This window comes from Plodia interpunctella, chromosome 12, assembly GCF_027563975.2.
Source record: "Plodia interpunctella isolate USDA-ARS_2022_Savannah chromosome 12, ilPloInte3.2, whole genome shotgun sequence".
In the NCBI taxonomy this organism is placed as follows: domain Eukaryota; kingdom Metazoa; phylum Arthropoda; class Insecta; order Lepidoptera; family Pyralidae; genus Plodia; species Plodia interpunctella.
The window spans coordinates 9,203,042-9,228,215 of NC_071305.1; the positions used below are offsets into that span (position 1 = coordinate 9,203,042).

The 25,174-nt window shown below is 35.1% G+C and overlaps 1 protein-coding gene across 1 annotated transcript; it reads left to right on the forward strand.

The window, feature by feature from the left end:
* Positions 1-320: 320 nt before the first annotated feature.
* On the forward strand, positions 321-25,003 carry Ork1 (Open rectifier K[+] channel 1). The gene is made up of 6 exons (XM_053752944.1): positions 321-749; positions 19,853-20,032; positions 20,311-20,432; positions 21,362-21,602; positions 22,099-22,361; positions 22,666-25,003. The coding sequence occupies exons 1-6, from the start codon at positions 605-607 to the stop codon at positions 24,919-24,921; spliced, it is 3,207 nt and encodes a 1,068-aa protein (XP_053608919.1). The 5' UTR covers positions 321-604; the 3' UTR covers positions 24,922-25,003.
* Positions 25,004-25,174: the final 171 nt, after the last annotated feature.

The following is a 25,174-nucleotide window of genomic DNA, read 5'->3' on the forward strand; positions in this document are numbered from 1 at the left end:
CTAGCGGTTTAAAATCTCTTACACGTAAAGACTACCTACTGCCCTTTTAGACACTACGCTGGATATGGCAATCTAAAAACTTAATAGTACGTCGGAATGTGTGAAACTCACTTGCTACAATACAATGATGTAACTCTCTACACATACGATTATTATCAATAACGAAATCTCTTTAATCCCGGTCGTAAAAGCCAATCTTCCCAGGCATTATCGCTAGTTCACGTCAGACACACGTACACAAGATGTCGGCAATAACCTTACAAATTATCCTTTACGATGAGTTAATACTGGTTGTTGTCACTCCAATATTTAGTGCTCACCGTATAAAAAAAGGAGGCAGCTTAGTTAGAAGACTCACGCGCAGGAAACATCATTCGATCGCACGAACCGCGCACGTCGAACGGCCAATCGGGACGCGCTTCTTTTTTTAAATTTCCACGATGCATTCAAAGTGAAAAAAGAAAATGTGTTTGCAAATTTATAACAAAAATGTTGCAAGTGAGGATTTGACTGTGATCTGTGGTTTTTATTTATGACGAACGCAATTAAATATTGTGATAATATAATTTTAATTAAAATAAGGTAACTTGAGAAACTAGTCAAGATGATGTCCAAAAAGCAATTCGCCTGTATGCTGGCGTTACATATAGTATATTTGCTGGTTGGGGCAAGCATTTTCTATCATATTGAGAGTCCTTTGGAGTTGGAGCAAAGGGCCGAGGAAAAACTGGAAAGACTTGAAATTCAAAGTAAGTACTATGACCATATTAGATCGACCTCGTGGTTACATCAACCAGTTACGTATTATATTTTAACATATTATCAATTTATCGTACAATTAGTTAAATTATATGTAAATTCGTATTAGTTAATTAGATTTTAGAACACATTATTTGAATATTCGCGGGATTAAAATTGTTCGAATTTAATACGAATGCATTTGATTAAAGACATACGTTTGGCTTTTCCCGCGTAAACTATACATACTTACATCTTCCATACTTCCGCCAACCGTTTAAAAACTAATAACTTATAATAAGTTTGGATATTATAGAATTCAAAATCACTTCAGCAATGTATTTCTTTATCTCTGACAATTTTAAAGCTATAAAACCTTCTTCAGATTCAATAACTTGGTATCAACTGAAGCTTCTTACTATTTTCCTTATCAACAATAAAAATACTCTATTTATGAAAACATCTACTATTAGGTATTTTGTTAACGTAAAAACGTCTAGAAACTATACAAAAAATAATTATAGACAGTTAGGTACTCTCTCGTTGTCGCCTAGCTAAACATCCTGAGGGGCTACCACGAAATATAAAACACGTAACACGCCACAAGTTCTCTCGTTTTTAAATGATCCGTACTCAATATATACAGAAAAAGAACATAATGACACGAGAGGAAGCCCAATTCGGTTCTCAATATACCCGAAAGACCCACCTTCCATCTGGTGGGCCAGTATACAAGAAGAGATTCAGACGCTAAATAAAAACCCCACGACAAGCCAGAGAAGCGTTGGCAGATTTTTTAGGCAAAGCGGGAATTTGAAACCTAATTATTAAAAAAATCAGGATTATTTCGTGAGAATAAACTTTGTTAGAAAGTAAGATTTGATTTACTTTGTGTAAAATTAAATCAAGTTTTTTCGGGAGAGAGCCGTCCCGCGCGCGACATTAAATTCTGGAGTAAGTAAAAATCTGGACGTGCTGGCAACCCTGAGCCGGACCACAGTTCTCTGGCGCTGGTACTTACGAGGTGAACCGACTTCAAGTGAAATAGGATAAGGGATGAAGAAGAAGAGTTGTACTCACACTCTCTTTATAATCTTTGTTTTCCATGTTGTTTCCATCTGAATTACTAACCTATTTTCTTTTTGTTGGCATAAAAATGTCATTGGAAATTTATGTGACTGAAAAAGATAATCTATTTCTATATTATGGCAAATCAAGTCCAAATTTCATAAAGTTAACATTCAGTGTTATATCAAGAACTAATCTCCATTTAAATGTTAATTTGTCTAAACACCAAATGTTAACTAAATTTTAGGACTTATATTATAACTATAACTAACTTTTGTAAATAGAAAAATAAACGTATGTACAGTCTGTCAAGGAAGTGAAGAAAATGAATGGGAGCGTTGTCTTCTGTTCGCTGGCAACACTGGGTTTTTATCAACCAATCTTGACCATTCCATTTGGTATTGCAATGGCAAAAAAAGTAAGCAATTAAAAATCCGTTTTTTTACTTCCTTGACAGGCTGTATTACTATTATCCAAAAACAGATCGTTGCAAATTCGGCATCTATTCCTATTCGTGTAACGGAAACGGAAATTTATCTATAAAGGGAAAAATTTCCCGGTAGTCTAGTATCTCCATTACAGACCCTTTAAGTATAATAAAGTATTACAAGTGGTATACAGTCCACTATATATAATGTAGTCCAATATTGACACTTAAGCCTTGTTAATAAAGGCTGAAATCGTGTAATCCAGGTGTAGGTAAACAGTTGATCATCGTGTCGGTACACCACTCGATAATCAGATATGAGCACAAATGCAGTGGCATCCAATGCACTCCAATGCACACACTTCATCGATCTACTAAACCCATTTCATCATACCTCTCATTTATAGTTATAGTTAAGATTATACTTTTGACTATGTACATTATGTACTTTGATATATTATTAGAAAAAAAATATATATAAGAAACAATAATGGTAAGCCGATCTGGCATGATAGGGACCAACACTGTTCAAATGAGTTTCTTTCGGCATTTCTTCTCAGCAGTGGTCGTTCTGAAATGTATGTATATATAATGTAGTTTGTAGCTTGTGGGAAATTACTATTTAATATGAAAATAGACGTGAAAAAGTGCCTGTGATGGTCTAATTTCTGAATAAATGATTTGGATTTGAATTTGAATATACAAAGAAGTTTTGTAAGCCCTAATGTTTACAAACGCCAAAAATAAAGTCACTATAATTAATAACAATACTTCTGAACGCGAGCGAAGTCGCGGACAAAAGCTAGTATAGTATAAAAAATATTCCAAAGGCTTTGGGGCGCCACAGCTCCAGAAACCAGGAACGCGCGAAGACGAGAGAAATCATACCTCTTAATCTGGCGCGTTGTGTCCACGGCTGTAATATCCTGAATTCCGTTTATTCAGAGTAAAAAGTAAATTTGAAATTTTGACGATTTTGCTGTGACTTTACGACTGCCTTCTGACGGCAACCCTCTTTGGAACCCCGTATGACAATCATAAATATAGAACGAAACAAGCTAATCGCTGTTTATTGAATTGTAAAATATGTCCACGGCAAGACAATATGTCTATAGACAAGACGGCAAACCATCGGACCGACCGAAGTTAAAAAAAACACTTTACACAACAGTTCCTTGGCTCTACACTATGTACTTAATATTCTCTATAAAAGGACCGGCTCTTGAACGAAAGTTATTATCTAATTAGTTAATTTCCTTATCAAAAGTAAGAAAAATCTTTAAAAAATTTTTTTTCTAAAATGTTACTTTTGAGGTTTTTGAGATAAGTTTTTATCTTTGTGAGAGAGATTTTGTTGCACTCAACGCGTGACAAAATCGTGTCCGTGTAGTAAATCATTTAGGAGTTCCCTCGTCGGCAACCGATTCTGGTCATGCACCATGAGGTCATGCATATTATAATGATGCATATTCACACAAACTAAATAATATTACAACATATCAGCTAAGTTAAAGACATCTTCAAAATTCAGATGCAAGATTCCATCCGAACAAACATTTTCTTTCAGATACTTATCATTGCAAGTTAGGGAAAAACATGAAAATAATCAAAAAAAAAGATAGTTTTTGATTATCATGATTCACGATGTTTATTGCGTGAAAAGTAAAATAAAATTGATTTGCATTAGTGCCGACAGAAGTTGAATATTAACTTTGTGCATTTTCGCCCTGACGCGAGTTTAACATTTTTTACCCATCACAAAAAGTGCACAACGCCTAACTAAAGAAGTATCCACATCAGAAACTTCTGGAAAATCATAGTATTAGTACTCCGAGTACCTACTAATTCCTTGCATCTAATATCAGATATGTAATCTTTCTGGGCCATTTTGAAGAGTCTGTGAACAACAACAAATTATCGATACGAAGATACAAAAAAAAGTAATTGTTTTCACTCGACGAGTAGTGCCATGATATTATGTTCAATAATGTTTATCCTTGTTTTTTTTTCTAATTTTCACGTGATTTCAATGAAACATAAACTAACATATGCAGCTATTAACACTCCGCATCATGAACACCCGTATAATAAACAATAAAGTAGTAATTATTTATTGTTTCCTATTTCTATGTGTTTTTCCGTTTTGCAATATTTATTTTATTGATTTCATGTATATTATTACCTGCACCAATGGATAAGTGAATCGTCATTGGAACGATTTAACTATACATCCATAACTAGTAGCACCCATCCCAATCACAACTTAGGTATATTAAAAATAAAGTAACTTTATCGATATATATATATAAAACTCTTCCGTTACTGAGTGAATGACTGAGTGACAGACAATATAGAGCCAAAACTACTAGGTGCTGAAGGATGCTGAAATTTGGCATGTTATGATTCCCTGGGGAGGATTTTTGGAAATTCTACTTCCAAGGAGGTGAAAGGGGTGAAAAACTTTTATATGAAATTTCTACACCGTTGAAGTTAGTGAGTTGAAAATTTGGATTTTGGTTGTTTACAATAAATTAATGAATACGTCCCGGTGTAGCGTGAATACGGGGGGTGACAGATTGTAAGGAACTTAATAAAAATTTCAAAATAAAAAGCTGAAAATTGGTAAACATACTCTTCATCATTTTTCTTAAAGTATATCCGAGATTTTACTATAAAATTCACGCGGGCGAAGCCGCGGACAATAGCTAGTATAGTACTAAAATGCAAAAGTAAATTTGTCTGTTAACTCACCACGCTTTATCTACTAAACCGTTTTCTTTGAAATTTCTCGTATTTATTTAGTAAAGAATGCGTCGAAAGTCATGTTAAGCCGTTGGTCCCGGTTATGTTAGCAGTCGTTAAAACCCGCCAATCCACAATGTGCCCTTATCCATCCTTAAGGAAGGCCAGTGACCCAGCAGTGGGGACGTATAAATGGCTGATGATGGCTATCAATATTCGATAAGAGTATTTAAATGGACATCGGCAACTTTTCATTCCGCGAAAAATAACATTTCCCGCAATAAATTTTGTTATAAACTAAAACACATATCTAAACAAAAAAAAACATAGTTACAGTCAACCACACCATACGGGCCTCAATGCGATTGCAATAAAGGCGAATTCGCAATGGTTTTGATAGTTCGATTTTCAATCGACTGTACAACTTAAGTCATCGATCCATTTCCACAATTTCTTCGTATCAATCTCTCTCCCTCGTTCACTTGAGTCTAAGGACGTTCCATTGTATGTTTATTACCACGATACTCGATAAAAAATATTGAAACAATCGATCCACTAGATCTAGTGCAGCGGTTCTAAAACTTTTAAAAGTTAGAACCCATTGGGACACCTAATGAATTTAAAACCAAATGTAAAATGAAATATTTTCTGTTGCAAGTCCTAGTATTATAAATGCGAAAGTTTGTGAAGTTGTATGTGTGTAAGTATGCTTGTTACTCTTTCACGCTAAATCTACTACACTATTTCTTATGAAATTTGGTATATGGGTAGAATATTAACCTGTAGTAATATATAGGATACCTTTTATCCCGAAATTCCTAAGGGCGCGACGGCACGTGTAGTATTTCAATAAAGTAAATTTTTTTAAATACATTTTAACAATGACTGCAAAATGAATTGCACCACGTGAAAATCTTTTCTCCAACGGTTTTTTTTATATTGTGTGGCTACTTGTAGGTACTTTTTCTATATGATATTTTCTTGGGACCCCAATAGATTATGAGATGACTACACTTTGAGAGCCGCTGATTCTAGTGAGTCGATCTATGTGACTGCAACGTGCTATTTAAGTGTTTGCGAGAATAGGTGTAGGTTTTGTAAACAATCGTAATGTCATAACCGATCGAACCTCTCCCTCGCTCTCAATAAAACGTATTCCCGGTTGCATCCGCGCCACTATACATCGGAGCGGAGCCCAAGATTCACTTCCGTAATTTTTCTTCTTCACTACGTACGATCTTCGGCATGACATTGGTATATCTTCCGCGACAACATACATTAATAGAGATATAGATTAAAGATTAAAAATTATAGATTAAAAACCCCGACATGTCATAACCAAGGCGTATAACACTCACATAATAAAATCAAAACAAGAAACACTAAGGCCTGGTCTGGCTCCGCACGGTGTAATACCTTCGCTATTTTGTATGTACAGTCAACAGCACATAAAGTTAAGGGTAACTTTATGTGTATCTTGTTTTGATTTTATTATGTGAGTGTACTACGCCTTATCATGTCTATTACCGCGCCATAGAGTTTCATGCAGGGGCACGAAACTCGACGTGTTTGTTTGCAATGCAATTTTGGTAGGTAGATGTGCTGGTGACTGTACGAGTACAAACCTTCGTTAATAAATTGTCTAAACAACAGTGAAAACGTAGAGGACGATTTTGTTTTAAGTATACCTACACTATGAAGTGACAAAAATCAGTTCATTTATTTGGGAGCCATTCCAAACCTCTTCATAAGATCGCAACGATGACACATAGACAGACAAACAGTTACAGAGACACGTATTTACAACACCATTCTCTTAGTCGTGGTAAATCTTTACTTTAATATTTTAGAGCATATGCCCAGAAGAACCCAATTTTGGAAGGTGTATCATCCCATAAAATTAAATCAAAACAATCCGTCAATTTAGTGAGGAACGTCCAAATTACAAACAGACATACAGAAACGTCGTAACACAGTTATAAAGATCACGCTCAGTTTTATGTTCCGAAAGTATGATTGTAAACATTTTTTTATATAAATAAAATTCCTGGAAGAAATTATCATCATTGGGCGTTGGCCTTATTTATATTTATAATGCACTAATGTACATACAGTTTAGGACAGATATACCTACCTGATCCACATATGGTATTACCTAAGTTAGGTGAAGGATAGATTTATCTGCCCTCGACTGTACAATGAATGCTATTAACTATATGTGGCCGTCTAAATCAAAAGGGACCTTATGGCGGCTGGCATTTAGGTCTATATTGCCGTTGTTCGAATACAAAACAACGGCAATAATGGCGTAAGTGCCGGGCGCCACGAGGTCCCTTTTGATTTGGACGGCCACACATTTTTTTAAATGGACATATTAAACGACACTAAGGTAGCTTTCTCTGTCAGTTGGCTTTCATAAAGAGCTAGAGAACTCTTCCTCTCTTCCTCTCTCTCTGAACTCCTTTTTCTTTTCACATTCTTGAGAATAGTTTTATTTTTTATTTTACCAAAAATATATGACTAAGAATATAAGACATCTATCGTATCAAGTGGCCGATCATGTTTCGCCTCGTATTTTACAACTTATACTAGCGTCCCGTCCCGGCTTCCTTCGGGTAAAACCACAATGAATTATACACCTAAAACTTTCTCAGGAATAACACTATCTATTGGTGAAAACCGAACAAAAATTTAACATAATCTGACCCGTAGTTTTTGTGTTTATCACGTCCATAAATACAGACGGGCGCAACTAGGGAACTTCTTTTTATAATACTAGATGTTGGTCGGGGCTTCGCTCCCGTGGGAATTTTGAGATAAAATATAGTCTATAGCAATCTTGGATAATGTACCTTTCTAATGGTGAAATAATTTTTGAAATCGATTCGGTAGTTTCGGAGATTACCCGCCTCAAACATATAAACTCACAAACCCGCAAACTCACAACACAAACGCTTACCTCTTTATAATAATAGTATAGATATGAGATTCTGAATATGTAAGATCTAAATGAGAACAAAACATAACATAGAAAAACCGATATCAATTACAAGAATAACAATGAGCTCGATAATTGCGAAAGTAAGGTAGCAACATACCATTTTAATTAGTCTATTGTGAATAGGTATATCTGGTCTAAACCTAGTTTTCCTAAGTCGTGATACAGAAATACTTCCGTAGTGAAGGAAAACCATGAGGATATTTCTAGATTAGTGGAGATTTTCTAACTAATATAGATATTATAGGTAGGCCTGACCGAATATATATACTTAATGCGATTATAAACTATCGCATTAGGTATATATTTATGGATTAATTAATATGAATGAATTTAAAAAAAAAACAAAATTCAAAATTCTTTATTCAACTCAGCATGAACATCACTTATTGACGTCAAAAATTTACTTAAAACTAACTAAAATTCATAAAAAATGTTAAAACAAAATTTAAGCTAGAATATGTTTTGTCACTATCGCACTTTATAAATTCGAATTTAACAGAAGAGACAAAACATAATATAGCTTAAAGTATGTTTTAAGTTTTTTTTATGAATTACAGATTAAGTCTACTGCCGACTTCCAAAGCGCGGATGAAGAAGAAGCGGCAGGCGCAGGTGAAAATATGAACCACGCTTCATTCAATTCTTGTTGGGCAGATTGTTATGTATTGTCTATGATACAATACAGATTTAGATGAAATCTAGCATATTTCTGGACAACTTAAAGTAGCATAGAGATAAAATAACTTACTTAATTATTTTTTATTCTAATTGTGGAGCCCGGGACACAGAAAGTGCAAAATTGGTTCTCTTTTTTATATGGGATCCGAATTTTCTTTCTATCTATTATCAGAAGTTATTTAAAAAATCAAAATTAAATACTCTGAAGAAAGTATTATCACAAATCGAATAAAAAATAAGTCAAGTTGCTTTTCTTGAGTGTACCAAACACTTCATTGTAAATTATCTTGTTACGTACATATTGGACAGTATCTATCATATGTAACTCAGATATTACGCTAACATAAAATCTAGTTTAATCGAAGAAATCGGATTTTCTTGTTACATAGAAGTAGCATTGTCACCGAATCATGAAATCTATTGAACAGAAGTTACAAAGAGACGTTTCGAAATAATACTTAATTCAAATATAATTTGCATTAAAAGCCATTTAACTTTTATTAGCTGTTGCTTGCGACTCCGCCCGCTACACTAAGTCCACACAAAAATCACCTCGATCCAATCCTCCATTTTGACGTAAAAGAAGGAAGAACAAAAACGCTTTCTCATTAATAATATCGCTCTGCCCACGTTGTTTGATTTGGTATCTTTGTTCGATCGAAATTAACTTTTTTTAATTCATTTATGTGCAAACTTTAAACTGGCGAAGTGTGCCTTTATAAAGCCCCTATTTTTCTAGTTAAATCTAATTTTCAGAAGCGCCTAGTGAACAAAGAACTAACATCAATGCCCTGTCACGAGTCTGATGCGTTCACTGCATTCATCTTGTCTCTTTGTCTGCAATGGGAGACTGTTCAAGACTTCATTACACAAATATTGAGTCTAACGATCAGCTGTAAGGACATAGAAATTGTATGCTGTAAAGCTGCCTATTCATTGATTATGACGGAAGATAAAATAACAACAGTGTTTATTTGTTAGAGAATAGTAAGTTTACTGAAAAAATACATAAGACAACAAAGTACCTACACCTACGTGAAAATATTCTCATGAAAGTATATTTTGTGTTCTAAGTTTTTTATGTACTATGCACATGCAAACTGGACAACATTATGAATAGTTAATTAGCACTAATTTCGTAGTGATTAAAATTTACATTTACTTAATAAACCGCCATCTTCATTGAGCGACAGCACCTACGTAAACTCAGAGAATGAAGTTAAATGGACACTTTTGTATATGAAAACAAATATTTTGTATATATATAGTAGTGTTAGCGATCTTTAAGTTACTGACATTAACTGATCTTTAAAAACGTCACACTAGTCGTGTCGTGCATGTCTGTCTATCCCTGAATCATAATATCCATACTTTCACACTAGTATACATACTGACATAATATTATAAATGCGAAAAACTGTCTGTCTTTGTATTTGGTATTTTTATTTTATTATTATCTGTTTGAGTCCCACTGCTGGGCAAAAGCCTCCCATAACTTCTTCCACGCATTCCTATCTTTTGTGTTCTCTTGTCGTTCTTTATCGAACTTTTTGATGTCATCCGAACATCTCGTCCTAGCCCTTCCTCTTTTTCTGTATCCGTCAGTTGGAATCCATGAGGTCAATATGTGAATGTTCATCTCTCCGGATGCATGCATGTATGTAATTGGTTTATGATATTATTACGTACGTGTTGTACATCTAGCTTTTTATTTTATAAATATATGTATATTTTGTGTGACAATTTTCAATAATTTTATTGGAAATTCAACTTTTATTTTGTTTATTCATTCAAATTTTGACATTTTTAATAATGATGTAAATTCGTCCTCCTAATTTTTAATATATGTAGGTATAAGACCTATATTTGTTAATTGACATCCTTGGAGAAAAGGCTGCGGTGAAGTTTGTTGCGCCGCTTCTTCTTCACCTGCGCTTTGGAAGCCGGCAGTTTAAGTAATTTATTTGACGTCAATAAGTGATGTATATCATCCTAAATTGAATAAAGAACTTTGAATTTTGAATTTTGAATGCGGCAGACGTGACCCGCCCAGTTCTGCTTCAGTCTAGCTGCCTTATTTGCCTCTTCAATCAAAATCAAAATCAAATCATTTATTCAGAAATTATGCCTTCACGGGCACTTTTTCACGTCATATTCTAAATTAAATGATGTTTACCAAAGCTACAAACTACTAGCATTTCGGAACGACCACTGCTGAGAAGAAATGCCGAAAGAAACTCATTCAAACAGTGTTGGTCCCTATTATGCCAGAAGTGCTTACCATTTTTTAAATTTATTTATTTTTTCAACAATGTTTGTTCGCGAGCGTAGCACAGTGTTTCTCACTCGGTTGAGTGTGAGACCCAACTTCAATTTGAACCATTGCTCTTCGGTTAGAGTCCATGTTTGGGCACCGTAGGTTAGGATGGATAAGATGCATACGTCATCGAGTTTTTTCTTCAGGCATATTGGCAGGTTGCTTTTGAGTAATTCCTTCATCGACCAGAAGCTTTTCCAAGCACTTTCGATCCATTGCCGGTCGATGAAAAATACTACTTGGCCGAGATATACGTACTCATCGACATATTGCATTGCTTCCCCATCTACCACGACCCTAAGTTTCATAACTTTGGTAATAATAATTTGGTAATACAAACAATCATTTATTCAACCATTAGAATGGTATGCCCCGAGTCAAAAATCCCGAGATATTACGCAAAAAGGCAATAAACACATAACTATTCATTGTTTCGTGTAATAAAGTTACGTCTTATTTTAATTGTTCACATGACAAATCAATACGACAATAGCATTCGTCACTCGAATAATGTTATATTTTCCTTAGAATATGGGATTTTAACTTCTTACGGTGCATGGGTTACGTTATAATTATTCAATGTAATATATAAGTAAATTGCTGACTGAATGGTGACTCGCCTGGGGCCGGCGAAAGTGGTGTCGAACGACCTCCAATGAGATGGGTGGACGATATAATGAAAGCCGCAGGTTGTACTGTACATGGATGAGAGAGTCACAGAACAGAGGAGGTTGGCGTACGCGAAGAGAGGCCTGTGACCAGCAGTGGGCACAAAGAGGCTGAAATGACGATGATATATAAGTAGTTCAATGTAATATACAAGGTGGTCTCAAACATTCCTAACAAAGGAAATCTGCGTATCAGTTTTGGATGACGATAAATAATAGGAAAATATTTTTGGTTTCCTATACAAATTGACAGATTAGCTAATATGAAAAGTCGATTGTATTTAATAGAATAAGCATCACCCAGGGGCTGCGCTCCCTTAGAAATTTCGATATAAAACCTTATGTGTTACTCCAGGTTATATTCTACCCGTGTACCAAAATGAGGCGCGTAATCTCCGAAACTACCGAACCGATTTAAAAAATTATTTTACCATTAGAAAGGTACGTTATCCAAGATTGCTATAGGCTATATTTTATCTCAAAATTTCCACGGAAGCGAAGCCCCGGGCAACATCTAGTATCATATACATATGACTCTGCATACGCAGATTTCTGCATTTATAGACTTATACTGTTGTAAGACAAAATTTGAAACAAGCATCTGAAGACCTGAATACTTCGTAATATGAAGATATAGAATTCATATGTGACAACATAATTTGCATATTAGTTTGTCATGTGTAATTACATTGCAATTAACCAAACTATACGCGATAGCAGCGATGTGTATGTTGTGTTTGTTTGATGTAACTTTATTGTGTAAGAAAACACAGAATAAAACAGACATTATGATAGCAACGGCGGACTTATGCAGTGGACAAATCTCTTCCATTCAACCGGTAACAACTAATACAGAAGCAAAATAAGAAGCTATAATACCTACAACAAAAAGAAAGAAAGTTAAAATCATTATCTAAAATCATGTATACAAACTTTTAGTTTTAATTAGCTTCTTAGATGTTATAATAAACGTCGCAAGCTATAAAGACCATCTGAATTACAGTTTATAAACGCTCTTCTAAGGCGGGGCAGATGCCCCTCCCATCACGTACCTAGCTACGCCCATGATTTATTTCAGTGGAGATCGTTCCTTATAATAGAATCGATAATCATACGTAGCTCGATTGCCTTACCAAGTGGGTCATGAGGGGCTTGTGGCAAGAGAAGTAGTAAATTAGATCTCTAATATCTTATTTGCATGCAAAAATGCTGAGAGACTCTGCTGACCATAACATGATAATCAAATTTGCTGACCGAATAATAATAATAGGCGGGAGACCTATATAACATCATAAATTTCCAAAAGGCCTCTACGTGTTGAATCCATATAACCACGCAAGCCTCTCAAAGGACCGGACTTAATGTCGTGAATTCCAAAGGAGGAATAACATAAAACTACCCTTTGTATTAGCCCGTTTTTAGTCCATCCAAATTTCATTCCATAGACCAATACTTCTCTATCCATAATTCTGCAATAGTTCACACTCCCGCCGAGACCTGCTCATGGGCATATCATATCGTCGGTATATCCGGGAGCGGTTGGCGGGAGACCTACGCAACATCAAAACTCTCCAAAGGGTCTGTATGTGTTAGAATTATGTCCCCACGCAAGCCTTTCAAAGGACTGGCCTAGGCGCCGTGTATTGTTAAGGAGAAACATAATATTATAATAATAATAAACTTTATTGTTGTATTTTCGCTTACCTGATTATAATTGTCTGCAAAGTAATAATTGTCACCTAAATTATTTTATTGTCAACCAAATGTTTGTTAACTGGCCAACTGTTTGAGTGAATTTTGAGCTAGAAGAGGTAACACAACAATTTATAATATTAGTTGGTATGGCATTCAGATGGGATGATAATAGGAAATAGAAGAGAACATAATTATTTATTCCTTCCTCAGCCGTTGAGCGTTGGAGTCCAGGGTGCAAACATTGAGGAGCTCGGCCTAGGCACTGTCAATAAATTAAGATTTTAGTTTTTCTACATAATATGTTGTAGACGTAACAGAAGACTAAATTTTAGATGTCTAGTCTAAATTTAATATATACTTAAAATATGCCCCTAATTATGTGTTACATTAAAATATAAATGAACAAAAACAAGTGATTACTCTTATAGAAAAAAGGAAAATAATAGACAAAAAAACAACCTCGCGTTTTCTTATCTGGTAAAGATATAAAACCATTTTTGGTAGAAACGTGATACAAATACATGAGAGGCTGTGAAAAAATTAACATAATAATGTAATGGACATCTTCCATTATTTTTTATTACACACTATATGTGGAACGAGTTAAAATTATACATAGAGCAACGTATACGTACATATGGTGCGAGATCATTAGGAAAATGTTTCAACAAAGCGGTACTGAAATTTTTATGTTATATTTAATTTATACTACCAGAAGCAAACCTTGGTACCAAGGTCGTCTGCATGGGTACCTCACTCTCATCTATATCAGCCGTCAAACAGGAGTGCTTGCTTTGTTGTGTTCCGGTTTGAAGGGCGAGAGAAACTGTGGCAAAAGATCCTAGGACACAAAGTATTGCAGATGTTGATACGCTATGGCTACTTAATACTTACTTACCTATCAGGTGGGCCTGTTTGTCTGTTTGTCGTTGCTTATAAATCTTTTTATTTATCTCTTGCACTTGCACGGACTTCTGATTTCATTCTCGGCTAATAGTGCCTGTAAAAAAATAAAATAAATTTCAGCTATAATTATACGAAGGTTCGCCTGACTGTCAACCCTCCTTAGGAATCCTATTGTTACCTGGCTGTCATTGCTGATAGGCAACATAGAAAATATATTATGCGTAGAGAAGAGACAAGACAAACTCATAGCTGGTCGCTTCGTATGAGATCCACGGTAGTAAATCGAATGGTCCTACTCTAGGGCGGGATCTCATGCCATTGCGAGGCCAAATGCATATTCTACCTACATTACAAAGATAATAATATCAAGCAGACATAAAGAAATAGCAGAGGAAAATTTTCCAAATGGCCTATCAAATATTTATTCCAGTCGTGGGCAGTTGGTCTTCCTACCAAAGTTTTCCTGTGCCGCCACATGCGTTATATGAATGCTAAAGGTGTTTACGGAAATTCTGATTGTCGACGACGGCTGACCACGATTTGATGCAAAATCAAAATAACTAAATAATGCAATGTCACATCCCTGACTTTGAATAATGTCAAACACACGAAATGGTAACTATGACTGAAACTACATTTTAAGACCAAAACCAAAACGGATTCTGCTAATAATAGGTAAGAAACTGCAATAAAAATTAAAACCTTTTTATTAATCACCCATTTCTATGCCTACAGGCAATTAGGGCCCTACAGACAAAATTTTTCTGAAGTCTCGCTTCAAAACCATTTTAAATTCAAAGTTGCACGCATGACGAATCAATATGTGGTTAATAATGACATTTTCTTATAGAAAAACATCTTGGACAAATATACGTCGGCCTCCGCAGCGTCGTGATACCTGAATTAGGGTAATTAGACATGTCACCACGAATATTTTACTTCAATGATGCAGGACAGCCCCTCTCAAACTGGACTTTGGAGTTCGCAGTGGAAAATTATATTTATCACCCAGAAAATAGAGTAGAATATTGTCTGTACTTACCATGAGCATAAGTTTCAAGAGTGAATTCAAAACATTTTTTAAAGCAAATATAGCCTTTTGCTAATAAAACAATATTTTACAAAATCTAGCGTGTTCTATAGATTAAGAATTAATGTATTGTAACTATATAACATAATTATAAACTATTTAAGTCACCCATTTACTCGAATTTGAATGTAAGTAAGGCCAGTTTCCAGAGACGTGGTTTCAACCATTAATAAAATTTTAAAATCAAGATGGTTGATAATGACAAAATGCTGTGTTTAAAAAACACATTTCTCGTATAAGCTCCGGTCAAATTCAGACCATATAAAGGATCTAAACTAAAAATATCCTAATAGTTTCCAAACCACTGACGTACTTAAGTATATTTCCGCAAAATTTAACAAACACAAATTGCGCTAATTAAGAATATGAAAGAAACATGAAGTACCTATTAGTTTTGTATCAAATAAATGGCAAATGCACTGAGACTCATATGATTTGATGTCTCTCACATCTTCGGTTGCATTCAGAGCATTTCTAATTAGATATACCCGAGAAGAAACGGGACATAGATATCTTTTATCTCTCGTCGTGTGCTCGATTTTACAAGATTATCTTCCCGCTTGGGCCGGGAAGTTGTCGAGGGAATGTTGCTGTCTCATTTGGCTACGCGCGTCCGCCATTTGATACTTTTCTTTGTGTTGCTCCTTGACGACACGATTCTATGACACTATGCCACGTCCCCGCGAATGTCGTCAGCTGCTTTTATATTTGGCAAGCAATTAAATCTTACGGCGTGCTATATATCAGATTAACAGAAATACATAATCGTAACGTTGATACAACATTATAGAAATTTCATGTGACCATCTCGAATTCATCCTTTTAAATTATGCAAGTACTTACCTAAGTATTTAATTTAATATTACTTAAATGATAAAATTTAGTATTCCTTTATTCGTTCCTAAATTTTGCCTGGGGCTTCTTTCCCATGGGAATTTTGAGATAAAATAAAGCCATCTTGGATACTGTACCTTTCTAAGGGTGAAAGAATTTTTGAAATCGGTTCGTTGGTGTCTAGAATTACCCGCCTCAAACATACAAACTCACAAACGCTTACCTCTTTATAATAACTAATAGCATAAATAGTATAGATTATCATTTGACATGGATAGAAACCTTCGTGAAATAATTATTTATTTTAAAATACCATGTACTTATGACGACCTCGGTGGCGCAGTGGTAAGATTCTTGCCACTGAACCGAGAGGTCCCGGGTTCGATCCCCGGTCGGGTCATGATGGAAAATGATCTTTTTCTGATTGGCCCGGGTCTTGGATGTTTATCTATATATGTATTTGTTATAAAATATAGTATCGTTGAGTTAGTATCCCATAACACAAGTCTCGAACTTACTTTGGGGCTAGCTCAATCTGTGTGATTTGTCCTAATATATTTATTTATTTATTTATTTACTTATTAAAGTTACTTAGCAGGAGTGTGGCGTGTATTCTGCTCTAGAGTTCTTACTCTAGAGCAGAATACATCCTAAGACATCCTAAGACATCGTATAAGACAACTAAGGGACACTTAGCCGAGGCAGCTGAAGGCACATATGGCATACCTAAGAATGGTTGAAGACAAGCAGTCATTTTTTTCATTATGTTATTTCATTTGTTTTTCAAAGACAGACTGTACAAAGCTATGTATGCTTCATCCATTAAACAACATTCCGTCCAATTATTACTTTTCTTTAAAAATATTACTCACAAGGCGCAGGGAAAACTGTAATTAAGGAAAACCAAACATATGATTAATTTGCCGTAACGCTTTTCCGCAATAACTAGATAATTACTAATCATACTATTACTTTTAATACGAATATCGTAAAAGAAAGACCCGTTTAAAATATATTTAATTTTTTTTTAACTTACAATATTTTTTTCATATATGCATTACTAGCTGTTGCCCGCGGCTCGTCCCGGGGCAAAAAGTAACCTGTGACACTCTCCAATTATCCAAATATATTCACACCAAAAATCACCTCGATTAGTTACTCTGTTTTGATGTGAAAGACGCAGAAACTAACACACTTTCACATAACTATGCTTATAATAAAACTGTAACTGGACTAGTCTGTACATAGGAGATATTTACGAAAAATAAATAGGAGAGGACTATTTAGAAGCCAAAACATTTTTTTTAGAATTTTTGTCTGTCTGTCTGTCTGTCTGTCTGTCTATAGACAAAACTCAACGACCCACATTAAGAATTAAACTTGAATCACGAGTCCGGTGGATATAAATACAGAACTGGACACACCACATTCAGAACTGAGGGCAATGGGAATCGTACCCTGATAGGGGACGGGCGTGGTGACCACTACACCACGGAGGTCGTCGAAGGAAGAACTTCGATAATGGTCAACAACAGGCAAAAAGAGGTTGTAATAATCGAATTACAAATCAAAATCTATAAGACATAATCCTAGGCACAAATATTACATATAAAAGCACAAAATAATTGAATTCTAATCACATATATTTTTATGACACAATCAAATCTTCCCACATTCTCGTCGGACGTCAACAGATAACAATAAAACTTGTCACATTAATGACATCAGGTATCACATTTATAGGACATCATTAACTACAGCTACGTAGATAGAGACAGACATACGTTTACTTTCAAAATCAATGGGAAATTCTTTGTATTATTCCTACATAAGATATGTTTTGTCTTTATTTCTCTTTCTATCACATCAGAGCCCAAGACCCGCAAATTCAAACAATTTATTCAGAAATTAGATCTTTAGTAGGTACAGACACTTTTTCACGTAATATTTTACATCATAGTAATTCCTCAAAAAGCTGCAAACTACTAACATTCCGCTTTATTAATGTATCCTCTCGACTTCGCGAGGTCTTCAGCAGCCTTAGTTGTCAGGTCATTGGCACGAATCTCCACTAGTGCTACTCCTTCTTAGCTGATAATAGAAAACAGTTACACAATAACATATGTTCGTTAAAATATATTCACTTTTCCCTAGTAATTCAACTTTACGGACAAAGAAAACGGTTCCAGATTACACTCAATCTGTGCACGATATGTCATCAAAACCCGTTAAGATTTGCTAGCATTATTCTCTGTTTCACCTTGGGGAAAGTTATAGATAATAAAACACCTGGGGCACAGTTAGTAGGTAATTACTATTGTCGAGGTAATGAAAACAATTACGACTAATAAAAGAAAGAGGAGGAAGCTCTGATAGCATTATCAATAGAAGTGACTCATTCACGTTTAGCATCAAACCCTGATCTTGACTATGACCCATTCTATGACCACATAACCTTCGATCACAATGCCTGGCTCGATTGGTACGTACAACGATTTTATGTTCGATTAATGGTAATCGAATGACAATGCAACCACTCCTTCTATTGACAGATGAAAATTGAATGTTTTGATGTTATAAAGGACTCGGGACTTCCGTGATTATCATCTTGTAATTTAAATACAATTAAGTTTACAATGATGATAAGATAGTTGCAAATGTGTAACTTCTTTGCAGAAGTGTCTGAAACCACAGTTTTTTTTTAATTTGCAATATGCAAAATAAATTGTTTGATTTAAACTAATTACGTAGGTACATAGCAAAAGCAAGTTTTAAATTAGAAATTCCCAGATCATAAGGACTTTGTATTTTAATATTTTCAATTTGCATTTAAATGGCCGAAAACCGAAAACTATATACCTCAATGAAGTCCATTCAACTTACTGTTACCAACCGCATTTCGTAATTTGTAAAAACAACAATCAACACTTTTTGTCTGTTTGTAAACAAAAATCGATCTCTTTAAACCAGCCACCACCGTATAATTGAGAAAAACCGTCTAAATTGTGTTGAATCGCGCGTTAAATTGTCCAAAGTAAAAAATCTACTATCACATAATTAATTGATGATCTACATTACCGTCGTGACTCAGAAACTATTAAATCTTTGTAACAACTTGTTATGGTTATTTTATTTGAAAAATATGCATAAAATTAAACCAACAATCACGATTTCTAGACATAGAATCAATTTTCTTATATATTTATAAGAAAATAGCATCTTATTTTTTAAATTCTAAATCTATATGTACATATTCCTACTTATAATAGATCTCTCGGAGATATGAACCAGCCTTTCAACGCCCTGCTAAGAATAAATATATTGTTTTTATAATAGACTCCGGGAAAGATTCACAGGAAACGAACGTTTCTATAAAAATTGAATCAGTAGGTAATAAATAAAAACATCGAGTGTAAAAAGTCCTTCTTCTCTTCATAGTCTTATTTCCTCATAGCTGAGGAACGTGGTCATTACTTGGAATGACACATATAAGAACTTTCTTGGCACTATTAATGGAGTGGTTTCACTTGCCTTGCCAATTTAAAAGTCCTATTAAGATTGAAATTAAATGAAGTTTTAAAGATATTTTCATATACAACACAAGCAAATAAATAAATTGTATTTAATTTTATTACTCATTTTTACTAAGCTTGCAGAATCATTAATTTCAATGTATTCCCGATTTCAGATCTCTTGTACGAGAACTACATTCCCAATGACCCGGAGAAGCAGGACAGCATCCTGCGCAAGCTTTCGGACTACTGCGGCAAATCCATGTTCAACTACACCACGGAAGATGCCGAGCCGCCTTACAAGTGGGACTTCTACCACTCTTTCTTCTTCTCTTACACCGTAGTCAGTACTATTGGTTAGTAATTTGATTATGCCAATTTTCTCTCTTTCGATGTATAGATGTAACAGGGTTATAGTTGAATGAAGAAAAAGTTTGTAAGGATGTGTGTATGTTTGTTACTCTTTTAAACTTACCATGTGATTTGCTATTTTGTAAAGACATTTTCACTTCAAACCTTGAGCGTGCGCAGATGACTAAAACACTGAAGAGAAAGAAACACAGAAATTAACTCCAGTAACATTAAACATTTTAAATTATTTACCGATACCACTTTGATTATATATCAATTCCAGGCTACGGCAATCTGGCGCCTACGACACATCTCTCCAGAATCCTGATGATATTCTACGGACTGTTCGGTATTCCTATCAACGGTATTCTCCTCGCCAACCTCGGAGAGTACTTCGGTCTGCAGGTGAATAGAATGGAATATAATCACATTTATTTAAAAAGCCACAAACACGTTACATAAAAAAGTGGGTACATCTTAAAGGAGCTAAACAGAATTGTGGGTGTGTGTGTGTGCTGCGGCAATTTAAACAGGCCACAACTCAGTGAAGTTATTACTCCAATGCTCTTCTTTTTTACTATTTAATTTTTGCCCAGCAAACATTTTCACTCATCTTCTGTTCCCTGACCATTATTTTTTTTCTGTGTTAGTTCTATTGAGCCGGCATCTTCTCACTAAGCTGTATAGCTTTCCCTAGATATCTCCACAATATCTGTCTGTCAAGGTCTTCAAATGACAATAAAACATGCCATTACAACTGTTCTCGCTACCACATTAATTATTTTGAAATATGGGGCACTTGTTGTGATGGCTTTTCGCTACAATCTGACTCATCGCTAGGTTGTTTACTTATATTACGACTGTTGAGAATGATAAATATAACTGCATTCCTACATTTCGAAATTTTTTCTTAAATATTTTTTGTTTTTCCTACGGTTGTCCCCCTTTTAGGGTTCTAAAATAAATAAGGAAACCTCGAGGAAGTAACGTTCTATTTCTGTCATGCTGACCTATTTCATTCCATTTAATTTTTTAAGTGTTTCATACCCAAAGTGTAAAACGAGACTTTGTCACTAAGGTACCGCTGTACATCTTTCTGTCTGCCCGTCTGTACATACATGTCACGAACCGTGATAGACTAGACAGTTGAAGCGATCCCAGATGATGTATTTCAGTTGCTATAACAACAAATACAAAAAATAAAACAGATCAAAACAAATATTTCTTTACAGACGGTACAGTTCGTGCGTGAGTCCAATTCTAACTTGCGTTTAGCCGGTTTCATTGTTATATTTCCCATGAAAAATATAATAGTTAATAAAACTTTTTTACAGCTCATCTCCGTCTATCGTAAGTACAAGAAGCGCAACATGCGCAGAGCTGACAACATGAGCTACTGCTTCACCAACCTGGGCATGCTGGGGCAGATCTTCCTCTACCTCGTCCCCGGGTTCTTGTTCTTCATCTTCTTACCCGCCTGCTTCTTCGTCGTGTTTGAAGAGTGGGACTACGTCGCTTCTATTTACTACGCTTTTGTCACACTGACGACAATTGGTTTTGGAGATTTGGTTGCAGGTATGTGTGTATTTTTCTTTTGTCACAAAAGTTTTAGAGCATTCATATCTTCCCATAATATATCGAAAAGGTTTTACGTATAAACTATATTTTTAAAAATCAAAGTTAAATCTAACTTTTGAGTTGAAGAATACGTGAAAATTTTGTTTGTAAAAAAATCTTGTCAAATATTACGAGAAATATATAGATTACGATTGCTTTTAATATTTACACAGGACAGTCATACATTTTTTGACATGAATATTTAGGACATTTTCTTAATTCAACAGCAACGATATAGACAACAAAATATGGGTTATAGATTAAACTAGATGAATTATACTAAGGGAGATAACCCGATTTTGTTGTCTATATGGCTGCTGTTGAATTAAGAATCCTCGAGGAAGTAACGTTCTATTTCTGGCTGTGAACACAAAAGTGGCTTTCGAGTTTCATAATCTTAGCATATCTAAAAATATTATAAGAAAATAATAAAATATTTTTTCCAATGTTCCAGGAACCGTAAATAATGGTTTCAAATACGGCTACTTCTTCGCATACCAAATCTTCCTCATCGTCTGGATCACCTTCGGTCTTGGCTACATCGTCATGTTGTTAGGCTTCATCACCAGCGGCATGAGATCAGAAAGCGTCCACAGGATTGAACAGAAGTTTGCTACTCAATTCAAATCCACGCAAAATAAGATCCTTCAAGGATTTACCAGAGATATTGCTGTGATCAGAAAGATTATAAATGAAGCTAATCTTATTAAGTTGAAGGTATGTTTAATTTACATACGATATTTATTATAATTTTGATCATAATTAATATGAAATTATCACAGTAGTAAAGTTCAAAAATATTATTTAATGTCTATGATCTCACTAACACTAAATAATATTTTTTATAATGTATAATCAAATTGATTATGGTCAAATTATAATAAATCAAATAATTTGAATCTGAATTATGACTTTTTGACTCAAATAAAATTGGCGATGACTTAAAATACATTGCAGTTGTTTTAGATAACTGCTTATTAAAATTGAAATTATATTAAAGAACGTTTTATTATTATTTCAGCCAATCTACGTGGAAACAGCGCCATATATGTATAGAAGTGCAAGTTGTCCGAACTTTACATTTGATGTAGAACCAAGGGGGCCAGCCTTCAAACGAAAACGAGCTAACTCAGAAAATATCCAACTATCTGCAAGAGATATGTTACGAATACAATCCGATACCGATCTACTAGGAATAGATAAAGAAAAGACTTTTACAGCTTCTGCTATTGTCAAACCAGCGGAGTTGCTAGCTAGAGTAGTAAATGTTTTAGGTGGTTTCGAAGCACAACCTCAACAGAATAACGGTGTACATATGTTTGACGATGAACAAATTTTAGCAAGTGAAAAGCCTCCTCTATTTACTATAGGCCAAGACATAATTACTAACTCACCCAAGAGAATAAGAGCGCTTAGCGTAGCAGTTCCAAACTATAGAAAAGAATCAGTAACTAAATTCGATCATGATTACACATGGACCAATGGTGATTCAGCTGAAAAATTCAGACAAGAAGCAAACAGAAGGAGTGGTAAAATGTCACTACCTACAAGTGCTACCCCAACAGTTGCTCCTATTGCAATAGAAGAACCCCAGCCCAAGAATTTACTGTCAAGACTTTTTAGAAGAAAGAGTTCCACAGAAAGTCCCGCTGAATATTTAAAGAATACGATGCGAGGACGAGGTACTATAGCACAAGCAACGAATGAACATGTTAAAGAACCATCTAGGCCACGACGTGGGAGTATTTTTCCGAGCTTTAATCTCGGAGGTCATGAGAATAATGAAGCGGAGGCTTATAAGGAAAAGACAAAACGAGGAAGACATAGCATATTTCCAACCTTCGATTTCAATTTTGATGAAGAGGAAGATGATAATATGGCTAAAGCTTACCAAGAGAAGACAAAGAAAGGCCGTCGCAGTATTTTCCCGACGTTTGATTTCTCTGAAGATGAAGATGCTGCAGCGGTCAAAGCATATCAACAGAAAACTAAGCGTCACAGTATATTTCCTACGTTTGATTTTAGTGAGGATGATAATGAAAAGGCTGCAAAAGCATACAGAGAAAAAACCAGGTCCGGAAGACATAGTATCTTTCCCACATTTGACTTCAGTGAACCCGAAGAAGACACAGCTCGCCGATATAAAGAAAAAACTAAAAGAGGTAGACATAGCATCTTCCCAACGTTTGATTTTAGCGACCATACAGATGACGATGATGATGATAAAATAGACGAAGAAGAATTGCAAAGATATCAAAATCGAACCAAAAAAGGTCGATTAAGTCTATTTCCAACATTTGGAAAATCTAAGAAACACGATGAAGAACCGATGCCTGAAAGTTCTGATGAACTAGTTGACTATAAAAATAAAACTCGCCATGGTCGTGGCAGTCTTTTCCCTTCATTTGGAAAAGATCGTAAGATTAGTTCACCAGATGAAGGTGCGGGAACAAGTGATTTAGAGGCTAGTATTAGAGAATATCAGAAACGGACTAAAAAGGGTCGCAATAGTTTATTTGCAGGAGATCTAGACAGATATAAAGACTCCACTCAAGGAGGAAGAGGAAGTGGATTTGACAAAGATCTTGAGAATTACAAAAACAGGACAAAACGAGGAAGAGGTAGTTTGTTTGATCCTGATGTTAATATATCAAAAATGTCAGAGTCAGAACAAGTTGAAGCTTTAGAACACACTAGTGTAGCAGATTTGCTTAGAGCACTTGCTGTTTTGGAAACCGCACAGGGTCCAAGTTCAGCGACTCCTGCGAGTTTATTGAATTTAATTTCTGAACAATCTATTCCTCAAACAAAAAGAAGAGGTTCTATCCGACCCGATTTTACTATTCCATCTTTACCTACACGGCTAGCTCAAGAAGCTAATCCTGGTACTGTGGTTCAGGAGACTGAAGACACAGCTGGTCCAAGACGCAGAAGAATATCAGCAAGAGCTACTGCGCCCCATTTCACTCCAACATTAGCAACAGTTGTTGCCGGAGCAGAGCTCCAACTAACAGCCGCAGCAGCTAGAGAAAATAGAATGTCGATGTTGGCACATCCGCCGCCTCCTTATGCTGAAACAGTTAATGTTAACGAAGAAGGACTACAGAAACCAAGAGTTAGAAGATATTCTCCTGCACCACAGGACCCTGGGAAATCCAGTGGTCCAGTCCCAAGGCTATTTTCACGTAGAAAAGAAAGTGGAAGTACAGAAGATGACAGTGGTCGAAGAGGTAGCCTAACAGACGTAGTTATTGACAATAATAAAGACAACACGTAACCCAGTGCCTTATAGTACAATTTAGTCAATAAGTATTTAATTCCTAGTTTATAATGCGATCGATTACAAGCCGTCCAAATGATCTGAATTTTTATTGCTTATCTTATTTCATGGGTTCTTCCGTGAAATATGATACTTTTTATTTTATGATAATCCTAGATAATTTAAAGACATGAAAATAAAATGTGCCTTTAAATTGTAATAAATATAATACTTCTAGTCAATTTGTGTTTATTCTTTTAGTTTAGTCAAA

What these genes read in the sequence shown, in the direction of transcription:
- Ork1 (XM_053752944.1), top strand. Translation starts at nt 605, where the DNA reads ATGATGTCCAAAAAGCAATTCGCCTGTATGCTGGCGTTACATATAGTA. An exon ending in CACCGTAGTCAGTACTATTG is followed by an intron (nt 20,033 to 20,310) that starts GTTAGTAATTTG and finishes TATCAATTCCAG; the next exon opens with GCTACGGCAATCTGGCGCCT. An exon ending in GAGAGTACTTCGGTCTGCAG is followed by an intron (nt 20,433 to 21,361) that starts GTGAATAGAATG and finishes ACTTTTTTACAG; the next exon opens with CTCATCTCCGTCTATCGTAA.